Source organism: Erpetoichthys calabaricus, chromosome 8 (assembly GCF_900747795.2).
Source record: "Erpetoichthys calabaricus chromosome 8, fErpCal1.3, whole genome shotgun sequence".
Taxonomy (NCBI): Eukaryota; Metazoa; Chordata; class Cladistia; order Polypteriformes; family Polypteridae; genus Erpetoichthys; species Erpetoichthys calabaricus.
Window position 1 is genome coordinate 150,713,602 of NC_041401.2, and position 13,402 is coordinate 150,727,003.

Consider the following 13,402-nt stretch of genomic DNA (forward strand, 5'->3'; position numbering starts at 1 on the left):
ATTATCAAACCTTTCAATCTGTCTGCAGAGTTTCAAAATGTTATGTTTAAAAAAGGGTAGTTCTCCTAATGCAGTGTTTCCCAAACTCGGTCACTGGGGGTCCACTGTGGCTGCAGGTTTTTGTTCCAACCAGATTCCTAATCAGTGACAACAACTGATAACACTGAGCTCATTTAATTAGCTGGTATTTTTTTCTGTTATTCTACATTCAGAAAAGCACAGCAGGATGATTTTTACATTTATAAGACATTTAGAAATATTTCTGCTTTTTCTATAAATTTAAATGCTTAACTCTCTTTTTTGATTTCATTATATTTTGTCCTTTCTCTGTGCAGTTTTCCCTCTTTGTTGTATCTTATTAATGACAAAAATGAGCAGAGCAGACTCCCAGGCAAACAACACTGAATAATCAAAGGCTACAACTACTTTAGTGTCAGACCCACATAATTAGTAAATAATGAATTAATTAAACAATTAGAACACCCGAACAAGTAGAATAAAAATCAAGATGTAAATATTGTTAAAAGAACAAAAAATACATTATTCCCATATAACTGCTTGGTACATTTTAATATATATATATATTTACCAAATTTAGTTTTCTAATTTCTATATTTTGTCCCAAAACACAGAACTTAGGAAATAACAGTTCACTTATTTAGCCCAGGAGTCCACTTAAAAACAGAAGCTGGTTGGAACAAAAATCTACAGCCACAGTGGGTCCCCAGGACCGAGTTTGGGAAACACTGTCCTAATAGGCCTGCCTATTTGAAAAATATAGATGTCTGGTTGCCACAATTAGAATCTGAACATATTTACCCCAAACTATATTTCAAACCATATTCTGTTCTTCTTGATCCCAGAAAAAGTCTGAACAATTATAACCTAATTGATAAATACTCATTAAATAAAATTCAAAAGGCAAGCTGAAAACTGGCATCCGGATGTTGATTGACATTCAGAATGTTTAATACAGTCTAAAGACAGTTCTTAACTCTTTCCAGTGAACAGGAGGGGAAAAGAGCAAAAAAGAGAAAACCTTTCTGATACAGCAAGCTCTGCATATGTACTGTATCTCATGCATGTTGTTTTGGCACAAAGGGCTTTGAGTGCCCCTGTTTAGGCAAACATTGCAATGTACACTTTATTGCATCACCAGTGGTAAACCCAGCATCAGTCCTTCTGTGTACTCTGTGAAAGTCAATGACAGTTTTCTATCCTGTGATACTGATTGGACTCATAAGCTAAGGTTAACTTAGTATTATTTTATGCTACATTACACCATTGAGATTATAAACATGAAAGTGCCATACTATGATATTTACCAAATCTTGTGCAGTTCACCTCTTCTTATGTCTCCTAATTTGGTAGTCAACTAAAATTACTTTTCTATCAGGTAGTATACAGTATATAAAATCAGGTTTCTGACTCACTTTTTGGCTTAGTCAGAGAATTGTTCATGGCTTTAATTTCTGTGTCTTCCCTAGCCTCAGAACTCAACATAGTAAACAACGTTGCCTCTATACAAGCATATTATTGACATTCTAGAGAGCAAAGACTTCAATGTAGCATGTTCTTCTTCCATGTAACCTGTTTAATGTCTATACCTGCGCCACCACCACCTAATCACAGCACCATGAGCACCATGATGTTCGTACATTGATGGATTAAAAGCAGAAGTCTACATTACCATCATCATCAAGTCCTTCCATGAGAACCCTAAAATACAAAGAAGACTGTTCATTTATGTTAGGTAGAATGCCCAGAGGGGGCTGGGCAGTCTCATGGTCTGGTACCCCTGCAGATTTTATTTTTTTTCTCCAGCCATCTGGAGTTTTTTTTTTTGTTTTTTCTGTCCTCCCTGGCCATCGGACCTTATTCTTATTCTATGTTAATTAGTGTTGTCTTATTTTAATTCTTATTTTGTCTTTTTTCATCATGTAAAGCACTTTGAGCTACATTATTTGTATGAAAATATGCTATATAAATAAATGTTGTTGTTGTTGTTATAAGAAAAAATGTCTGGATGTCTTTAATGTGACGATTTCCCCTGTTTTGTACATGAAACAAAACATTTGCTGAGTACTTCACAGTGTGAATTCTCCATTCCTGTTTTTTGGAAACATTTTTCCACTTGTTTGTATTTACCTTAAAATATATAATAAAAGAGTACTAAATTTTAATGTTGCTGCATTAGTGCATTGGTGCAATTTAATCTTTTCTGAACCTGCTCATATACCTTCTTAAAACATACATGTAGCTGCCAAGACTATGCTGATGATAAAAGAGCATATAACTCGAGTGTTAGAATCTTGTTTTGGCATTTGATTTTTCTGTTGGTTTTAAAAAACTGTTAAGCTCTTGAATTCATTACAACAGAGTATATGCAGTAACAATATGTTTATTGATTGTGAGGACATCAAGTGTAGCTAACCAATTCTTTCTTTCAAACTTTTAAGACTGTTAAAAGGATAAGGTGGAGAAAAAGAAAACTAAAGAGTCAAAAATGAGCAAAGCACCTGACGTGTCAGGCACCCCCAACTGCAATGTCGATATAACTTAAAGTGAAAAATATAAAAACGCAATAGAAGCGGCCGAGTATACTAATGCCAGTATCCAATGGCTCTCCCATGTTGTCATGGTCAAGCTACATATCGATCCGTTAGTTGGGCGATCCGTTAGTCAAATGACAAAAGCAGCTGGGAGCAGGGCACTTGTACAGAAGAGATCTTGGCTGTTTGATAAATGCATTCCGATACAACCTAGCGTATCTATTGTTGTAAAGTTTAGACAAAGATATTCAAAATACACCCACATAAACTATCATCTCTGAGGCGCCCTTCCTCACTAGTTACTGTCAACGTCACCACCCTTAGTTTTAACAACGGAGTGACGTATTCATCGATGCGTCGACGACTAAACCATTTTAGATCGGGTATGAATTTTTAAAAAATATATACTTCTCACATGATTCAAAATAAAAGGTACAATAATTACCTTATGTTCTATATTAAAAATCAACGTTTGCATTCAGTTACATTTAAAATAGTAATTTACATATTATTTTCCATTTTCACCCCTTCACTATTGGCTGTGCCGGAATGGTATTACCCCAACGCGACCACGCTATCCATCTCTTTAGGCTGTGGGAGTTTGGCGTGTTGCTTGTTCGTTGTGAGGAAGTATTGTGTTTTCAGGTTCAGTAATTTTTTTATCAGCCTTAATTTCGGTGAGTAATAACTTCGTTTTTATGGGAATGAGACCAATGCTACTTTTGTGTGCATTCTAAAGTGGGACTTTACATGCGTGTGTTTTCTGCGTTCAACTGGTTATAGGCCTTGCTTTATACGCTTCCACTATACGTGTAATTTATATCGCTTTAAAGTCGTACTTAATATTTCGTGTAATTAGAAGACCGATTACGACAGCTATACGAATTAAATCTGGATTTTCCTTGAGAAAGATAGTGAAGAACATAATCCAGTTGTGAAACTTTATTAAGGTTAATGAATGTCTGTAAGGCTTTCTATTTACACTGTTGCAACTGCAACAGTCTATTTTCACGGACTGTTACAATGTTAAGCAACGCGAGTGTGTCCCTGACAGTGGGAATGTCGCTTTATTTAGGTTCTAGTTGTGATGAAAAAAATCGAAATGGCCTTCCAGTGCACTTGTGGCAATTTTATTGTTCTTCTGCTTGTCATTTCATTGCCTCTGATGAGCGTTTTCCGTTAACGTTACAGTGGATTCCTATTATCCGTTAGTGATTTTAGAAGTATCTACAATTTTTGGTAATGTTTTAAAACTCGTCATGATTAAATGATTATGTGAAACAAAGCAGGCCGAAACTGCGCCTTGTAGCGGATGCTGGGTGGGCCAGTCCAACGTCGCCTACATTGTTGGTTACTTGCCGTTGTCTGCGTCATTCAGGGAGTGTCTTAGAACCAGCATTCATAAACTAAGTACGGAACCATGGTCATCGTTAATGACAAAATAAACTTGTTTTTAAACTTGAACAGCTTATGGTTTACTAAAGATTTTAAGGATATCACTGAAAGTCATGTTTCGATTTTTAATTTAATCTATTGTGGTCTTGTTCTAGGGTGTCTTTTATGAATAATCAAAAGCAGCAGAAGCCAACGCTAACAGGCCAGCGTTTTAAAACTAGGAAAAGAGGTATTTTTTTTTGGTTTTAGTAGTATTAATAGGTATTTACAAAAACTTGCCTGTATATTTTAACTTGTGATTGTGTTTTTTATTATTATTATTCTCCTATAGATGAAAAGGAGAGATTTGACCCTTCTCAGTTTCAGGAAAGTATTGTCCAAGGTCTGAATCAAACTGGCACTGATTTGGAAGCAGTAGCAAAATTTCTTGACGCATCAGGTGCAAAACTCGATTATCGCCGCTATGCAGAAACCCTCTTTGATATCCTGGTGGCCGGTGGGATGCTGGGTAAGTGTATCAACATCTAAGCGCTCGCAAACTACTCTAATACAGTATTTCATTGTCGCATTCTATTAAAAGCATTTGTAACAGTGGGTATCAAACTCGATAAGTTAATGGATAGGCTGTTGACTGTTTTTACGTTTGAATTCAACTCTTTAAATGAATTGTGCAGAATTAATTAGGCAATTTCAGCATTTTGTGTTCACAAGAATTACTTGTGGACACTTTCAAATCATTTTGTGGTTCGGGGTCTCCCGACACACCGGGTTGGAGAAACCCCGGCTTTTCATGTACCGTTCAATGCAAGTTAGCTATGCAAGACGTTGAGCTTTTTAGTGCACTGTCCAATTTTTGGCCGTCTAGACATTCAAACCCTCCTTTTGTAGCCATTTTGTATACCATTTTGTGCAGGTAGTTAGAAAACCAATAGATGCCTTCAGCAATAATTATCAGAAGAAGTTGAAGGTGTGACACATCAGCTGGCGCAAGTGGTTCACTCCCTAATGGATATGAGGGGCAAAGGGGTTTGCTGATCATAAACGATAATTGTTATTTTGATTCTTTACCAGTGGTCCTAACCCTCTAAGAGCCAGCCAAAAGGATAAACATGATACATGTCAAATATAAGCATATGGGGTACTGTTTTAGACTATTTCAAGGTCGGTGATTACAAATTTTACTTTTTGGTCCTTTACTATTGATCTAATGTAGCCTACTATTCTGAGTGTGAAAAATTAAATTTCTATTACAATCAAATATTTAGAGTAAACATTTAAATTGAAGCAAACATTTTAATATTTCAGATATTTGACACAACTGTTCTTATGTACTACTTCCTCATGAAGTAATTACATTTCTTTAGAACCCACCCCCCAATTAGGGCAGTTTAAGCTAAATTACATTTTTTGATGTGGTTTCATTGAGGTTAGATTTATTTTGCACTATTGTCAATTGGTTGTTGAAAGCAACTTTAAATTTTTCCAAGTCTGCTCATTCATTGTGTTCTGCTATTGTACTGTTTTTGCTAACATATGTACTTAGGTTTTTTTTTTTGTTAAAGATAGCAAATATAAGCCTTATTAACATAAGATGTAATGCCGTGGACAAAATTTAAAGAAAAGCTTATGTGGAAATGTTTAACTTTGAAATAAATAAATCACAAATGCAAGCGTTGCTGCAAAAGTGAGTCATATTAGATTGTAAAGCTTAAGCGGTCTGACAATTGGCATTTTAATAAAAACATAAATTTGACAAATGACAGGAGGCCATTCAGTCCATCAAGCCTGTTTGTTTAGCTAATAATTTTCACAACAACATGAGATGAATCAAAATTCCAGAAAAGCCATGTATTCAGTTGTATGAATTGTACATGCATTGATCTCAAAAATGACAGGTTATTTCAAAAACAAGCAGACGGCATCCCTAAAAAGAAATGATGCTTGTAAGACGATGCTCAGATTGGATGGAAGCATTACAGTATTGCTGCTAAATGTCATATACAGTGAGGAACGTAAGTATTTGAACACCCTGCGATTTTGCAAGTTCTCCCACTTAGAAATCATGGAGGGGTCTGAAATTCACATTGTAGGTGCATTCCCACTGTGAGAGACAACGTTTAAAAAAAAAAAAAAAAAAAAAATCAGGAAATCACATTGTATGATTTGTACAGAACTTATTTGTATTGCACTGCTGCACATAAGTATTTGAACACCTGAGAAAATCAGTGTTAATATTTGGTACAGAAGCCTTTGTTTGCAATTACAGAGGTCAAACGTTTCCCGTAGTTCTTGACCAGGTTTGCACACACTGCAACAGGGATTTTGGCCCACTCCTCCACACAGATATCCTCTAGATCTGTCCGGTTCCGGGGCTGGCGCTGAGCAACACGGAGTTTCAGCTCCCTCCAAAGATTTTTGATTTGGATTTAGGTCTGGAGACTGGCTAGGCCACTCCAGAACCATGATATGCTTCTTACAGAGCCACTCCTTGGTTATCCTGGCTGGGTGCTTCGGGTCATTGTCATGTTGGAAGACCCAGCCATGACCCATCTTCAGTGCTCTGACTGAGGGAAGGAGGTTGTTGCTCAAAATCTCACAATACATGGCCCCATTCATGCTCTCCTTAATACAGTGCAGTCGTCCTGCCCCCTTCGCAGAAAAGCACCCCCAAAGCATGATGTTTTCACCCCCATGCTTCACAGTAGGGATGGTGTTCTTGGGATGCAACTCCTACTTTTTTCCTCCAAACACGGCGAGTGAAGTTTAGACCAAAAAGTTCTATTTTGGTCTCATCTGACCACATGACTCTCTCCCATGCCTGGACAAGTGATGACTTGAGCAGGGGAACCTTCCGTGCAATGCGTGATTTGAAACCATGATGGCATAGTGTTCTACCGACAGTGACCTTTGAAACTGCCTGTGTAGTTCTGGGCTGATTCCTCACCTTTCTTATCATCTGTGATACCCCACGAGGTGAGATCTTGCATGGAGCCCCAGTCCGAGGGAGACTGACAGTCGTCTTTAGCCTCTTCCATTTTCTGACAATTGCTCCAACAGTTGATCTATTTTTACCAAGCTGCTTGGCAATTGCCCTGTAGCCCTTTCCAACCTTGTGGAGGTCCACAATTTTGTCTCTGGTGTCTTTTGACAGCTCTGTGGTCTTGCCCATGGTAGTAGTTTGGAGTCTTACTGTGGGGTGGACAGGTGTCTTTAAAGAGCTCAGACAGGTGCTACTAATTAAGATTACTAAGTGGAGTAGAGGTGGACTTCTTAAAGGCAGAGTAACAGGTCTTTGAGAGCCAGAATTCTTGCTGATTGCCAGGTGTTTAAATACTTATGTGCAGCAGTGCAATACAAATAAATTCTGTACAAATCATACAATGTGATTTCCTGAATTTTTTTTTTTTTTTTTACATTGTCTCTCACAGTGGGAATGCACCTACAATGTGAATTTCAGACCCCTCCATAATTTCTAAGTGGGAGAACTTGCAAAATCGCAGGGTGTTCAAATACTTACGTTCCTCACTGTAATTGCTACAGAAGTCAGTCATCACATCTGTAGCCTAGTCTTGCCGAAAATGGTATGTAGTCAGCTTTATCTATATTACTAAACCACAGTTAATTTATGCACGGCAGACGCACCGAGGCAAATGTGCACTGCGCCGTGGCGCCCGCCCCAGAGTCAAATGCGGTGGCTTCCCAGAGTCAGTAGGTGGTGCCCAAACAACACAACCTGTAAGCGCTCCCATCAGATCCATTGAACCTCTGGAATACAAACAAGGAAGGAATGATAGAAGACATATGCCACAAGCTGCATGGAAACGATGATTCTTGCGTCAACTGTGAAGCCTATGCACTTAAACATTCAGTCTGCTCTCATACTCCTTGGATATACGTTACAGAACTTCAATTTGCCAAATATTCCACCTTCATTACCTGATTTGCATTCAGCGGCAATAAATCTTCAGGAAGAGCAAGACATTGCGCAAAGAATGATTGCCAGTTTAAATCCCTTACAATCTGCTGCTTTTGATAAAATTTTTCTTGCCACAGGAGACGACAGCCCAATACCCAAGTGCTGCTTTCTTGACGGCCCTGGGGGAAGCCGAAAAACGTACCTTTATGAAACACTTGCACATTTCTTTTCTGCAAAGAAACAGTTGATTGTCGCTTCAACTACAACCGGGGTAGCGGCTAATCTGTTAATAAATGGTCGAACATGTCATTCTTTGTTCAAGCTTCCAGTTCCAATCACGGAAACGTCAGTTTCAACAATGAAAATGCACAGTGATGGTGCAAATGAGATCCGTCTCACAAAACTATTGATTTTAGACGAATGTACGATGGCATCCAGTCATATACTCAATACCATTGATAGACTTCTGAGAGTGTTAATGGATAATGATATTCCATTTGGAGGAAAGGTACTTTTATTAGGAGATTTTCGACAGTGCCTGCCTGTTCCGCACGCCATGCATTCAGCTATTATTCAGTCCAGTTTGAAATACGCAGAAAATTGGCATTACTTTGAGAAACTAACCTTACTACAGAACACGCGGTGTGCTGATCCAGCATATACCAATTGGTTGTTGCAACTAGGAAATGGAAACCTTACCAATGGATTTCAGCTTCACCCAGATATTATTCAAATTCCTCACGCCTTTCTCTGCGACGACTTGGTAACGGAGGTTTTTGGTGAATCAATATCATTCGACCAGATACCACATTTGACGCACCGAGCTGTGTTCTGTCCAAAGAATATTGACGTAGACCACATAAATAACCAAGTGATTCCATTACTTCCTGGAGAAACACACATCTTCCTAAGTACTGACAGTATTGATTCTGACAACGAAACGGAGCATCTTCATTGCCCATTAGAATATTTAAACAGTATTAACCCGGCCGGATTGCCACAACACAATCTTAACCTTAAAGTGGGAACAATAGTCATGCTATTAAGAAACCTTAATATTAAACAAGGTTTATGCAACGGTACACAGTCGTAAACACCATGACAGAACATGTTATCGAGACACAGGTACTACCTGGATCCCATACTGCCAATACTGCTTTGATTCCCAGAATTGACCTTACAAGTTCTGACCTGGAATTACCCTTTAAACTTAAACGACGGCAATTTCCCATTAAGGCTGCATTTGCCATGACCATCAACAAATCCCAACAACGAACCATGGACAAAGTAGGCATTTACCTTTCTGAGCCAGTATTTGCACATGGACAACTTTATGTTGCCTTTTCAAGAGTTCGTCGTTCGTGTGACGTTAAGGTTGTAACTACTTCAAGAACAGCAAGCCATCTTTACTCAAAATGTTGTTATAAAGAGATATTTGATTAACTGTTTTTTATTTTTCATTTTAGGAATGTTTACTTTCCAGAATACTTGATGTGAACCTTTCCACTCCGATATTGGTTTTACTTGTAAGGGCAACAACTCAAAAGACATTTTCGACTTACATAATGTGACAATTACAATTCCATTTTTGTTTTAATAAATTGGTTAATGTTAGTACAGATGTCTACATTTAATTCAATAAAAACTTTACCAGGATGCTCCCACCCACCATCACTTTTCATTCCGGACACACCGCGACGCATGCGCACAGCCCGTCACTGCCCCAAACTCAAACCCAGCGGCTTCCCAGACTCGGTGGATGGCACACGAACAACACAGCCTGTAAACTAAACTTGCTGTGCTCCACTCTGCCAGCGGTCGGTGTCAGGAAAGGAAAAGGAATCTCTGCTCCACAAAACGAAACTGCTTTATTACAGATGTGCTTATTTAATTAAGTGACATTTCCCCGGACGCACCAAAGATCGGAGGAAACAGAAACTAATTCCCATTCTTAGATTTACGATTCTGTGGGCTTACTGGTAGGCCTAGAATTTATAGCAGGGTCACCAGTTAGAAACTGTATCCAAGACCAGTGCATAAAGGTGCTTTAACTGGGGTAAGGAGTACAAAATCTCAAATATAAAAAAACCATTGTGGTCTGATAAGTCCTTTCACACTATTTTCTGCATCTGGATGGGTTTGTGTTTGAACAGGGCCATAGCATACCTTATCTCCCTGTGATTGTTGCCAGCTGTTAAACACATACTAATGGAGGGGGCAGTCATATAGGGAGTTGCCATATTTGGTGCTTTCTGTGCATGGTTGTACAATAACCTAGGAATTGTTTACTGTGAGTGCAAACATTCTTTAATGTTTAGGGTGCTAATTAACCCCAATACAAACTGCTAAACCAATTCAGTAGTAGCTTCACAAACACATCTTCCTTCGGCTTCTCCAGTTAGGGGTTTTAACAATGGATCATCTTTTTCCATATCTTCCTGTCCTCTGCATCTTGCTCTGTTACACTATCTTGCCACTCTAAACTATCCAACCTGAACTGACCCTCTAATTTACTAGTTCCTAAACCTATACATCCTCATTGCACCCAATGCAAGATTTAGCGTCTTTAACTTTGCCACCTCCAGCTATGTCTCCTGTTTTTTTGGTCCGTGCCATCGTCTCCAACCTTTTAATGTAGCTAATAGGCTATGTTCACCAATGCATATAGGTTTCACAAATGCATATATGAACTTGAATGCCTTCAATCTCCCCCTAAAGCACCCCATTCTGGAGATCAGAGCACAAACTAATGTCCACCTTGTTTGTCCCTAAAATAACCAGAGGCTTTTCTGGAATGGTTCTGTATTGCAATACACACGCTTCAGGACACGGGATTTGTGTGACTGCTTGCTAAGAGGATTTAAAGCTGTACTGAAGGGAATGAATGGCCCCTACTCCCTATTAGATTGTTAATATTAAGGGTTGTGTATTGTCTTAACCTCAAATGTGGAAAGCATATTAGATCTGTACATTGGTTATTCAGAAAAACCTATGTCCTCTTAAATTCATATAATTGCAAGTATACGAGACTAAATCAGTGATTGGCACAGGGATGTACAGGAGCCAAATTGGAGAATGATCTTCACTGTAAAATGTGGGTCAAGAAAATTGCTTATATAGCTGGTTAATTTTGAGTTTAACTAAATGCTAGGACAAGAATAAAATTTTGATCTTAGATGGAGCCACTTTCATAAGGGTAACTTTGAGGCTATGAAATTCTTATATTTTGAGTTAATATGTGAAGCATTTGAAGGCAGAATTTGGTTGTATTTCAGGTTTTGAGTTTAAACTTGAAGGTGTTTAGAGCTATTGATATATGTGAATTTTGCTTAGCTCTGTAACGATTATTCTCTTCTCCCCTTTATAGGGTCCTGAAAAAGATATGTACAAGCAGTGCCGCCAGCTGGTCACATATAGTATTACTACCTGGGTTTTGTACCAGTGGGTATAATCCAAGTTTTTGCTGATATAGTTATTTCTTCTCCAATTTCAGCTCCAGGTGGTAGTTTGTCCGATGACTTGACACGCACTGAATACTGTGTGTTTACCGCACAGGAGGATCTTGAGACCATGCAGGCATATGCTCAGGTAAGCCATATTTTAGTGGGGGGGGGGGGGGGGAAGCTTAGTACTGTCCTTTTGGGTAGGCAGTGTTGTCAGTGTGTTAACTCCTAAATATTTCAAAGCCTTTCTGGTGCTTTTGTAATGTATTTGTGTATAGGTATCAGATTTGATCATAAAAACTAGAAAAGTATTGTATAAATTGATTTATACTGTAAAATTTGTTTAATTCAGTTCTTCAGGTTCTCTAGGTTAAAATAAATTGCATATTGTCACCTTGTCCTAGTAACTGACATTTCAAAGAGGTCCATGTCAGCTAGCTTATATATGACTTCCCTTAAAGTGATGTAGGTGTATGCTGCAGCATGCTGATAAAATGTATTGGTTAAAATTATTCTCTCTGATAAATGGGATAAGAGGATGGATGGTGAGAAAGAAAAAAAAAAAAAAAAATTAACTGAAATGATTAATACCAATACCAATGATTGTATTTTGTATTAAGCATGCTGCAGAGAGCTATGATTTTTTACTTCTATATCATTTGTTCATTTAGGTAGAAAAGAATTAAGCTTGTGCACAGAATTATTGGACTAATTTGCATTCCTTTATGAGAAAATGCGGACCTCTTCATACTAACGGAAAACACCCTGTGATTATTATAAATAAGTCATAAAGAAAAAAAAAAAAAAAATTAACTGAAATGATTAATACCAATACCAATGATTGTATTTTGTATTAAGCATGCTGCAGAGAGCTATGATTTTTTACTTCTATATCATTTGTTCATTTAGGTAGAAAAGAATTAAGCTTGTGCACAGAATTATTGGACTAATTTGCATTCCTTTATGAGAAAATGCGGACCTCTTCATACTAACGGAAAACACCCTGTGATTATTATAAATAAGTCATGACACTTTCTGAGTTCTTGCTTAAAAAAAATTGAGCATATTTCTTAAAACTGAGTGCTCTGATAACCACTTTATCTGAAAGAAGCAATGTACACATTCCAATTCAGGGAGTCGTAAGCTATTCTAATTTATGTATAACCTGAAAATGAACTGCCACATATATTTTGTTTTTGTTTTAATACACACAGAAGGTATATAGAGGGAAGCTCCATTGAGGCTGCAGGCTGTCTGTTCTGACCAGTTAGTGGCACTGAGCTGGAGGTGGTGGGGGTGGAGGTGCGGCAGTCTCTAACTCGCCAAGAATAAAGAAATTGCTTTTTATTTTAAATTGGTTTTTTTGTATTCCATTGTTTTCGACTTCAGCATCCACAATGGATTAATTTAAAGAATATTAGCCTTTTGTCTTTACTAGCATAACTGGTTTAGGAACACAGTATGCACAGAAGCTAAAGGACAATTTCTGAATTACTTTTTTAGAAGTTTTTCAGGGTTCTGTTTTTTTTTTTTTGAGTACAGAGCTTTTTGGGGAATTCTAAGTTAAATATTGTGAAAACAGTGCTGTCAGCTGGGTGTGGAAAAGGTGACAGTTTTAAAGTGATAGTGTTTGGAAAGTATGTTTATGTTCATTCTTTGAGGATAATTTCAATATCCAGGATGATGCAGTGTGGGTAGAGCACTTGGTATAGGGAAATGCATCAGTGCTGATATTTGAAGTGTACCATTTGTGGAGTTGTACATGAAATATGCTTTATGCTTATATTGGTAATATACATTACATTTTTTATCTTGAAATTGCTTATGAAAAATTATCAAAAGTTTCCACACAAGTCACTTGTATGATTTTTAGAATGATGAGCGGAGTTGCAGTGGATTGACAAAGGAGTCCTTTCATCTTGTCTAGGATCTGTATGGATTTTTAGGAGCTATTCCCCATGTCAGATTATTCTTGCTAAGGGCCATTGTTATGCAGCATCCCAAATAAATAGATGCAATATGGTTTGGTTTTTGCATGTCAAGCGATTTTAACTTAATAACCCCTAATATTTCATCTAAAAGGATTTAAATGTGAT

At 37.7% G+C, this 13,402-nt stretch overlaps 1 protein-coding gene across 1 annotated transcript in view; it reads left to right on the forward strand.

Moving 5' to 3' along the window:
* Window positions 1-3,099: 3,099 nt before the first annotated feature.
* bzw1a (basic leucine zipper and W2 domains 1a) overlaps window positions 3,100-13,402 on the forward strand; it is a 32,765-nt gene continuing 22,462 nt past the window's right edge. Inside the window, exons 1-4 of the mRNA XM_028807600.2 lie at window positions 3,100-3,229; window positions 4,103-4,176; window positions 4,279-4,455; window positions 11,357-11,451. Coding sequence (XP_028663433.1) covers window positions 4,113-4,176; window positions 4,279-4,455; window positions 11,357-11,451 — 336 coding nt within the window. The 5' untranslated portion in view covers window positions 3,100-3,229; window positions 4,103-4,112. The remainder of the gene's footprint in view (window positions 3,230-4,102; window positions 4,177-4,278; window positions 4,456-11,356; window positions 11,452-13,402) is intronic.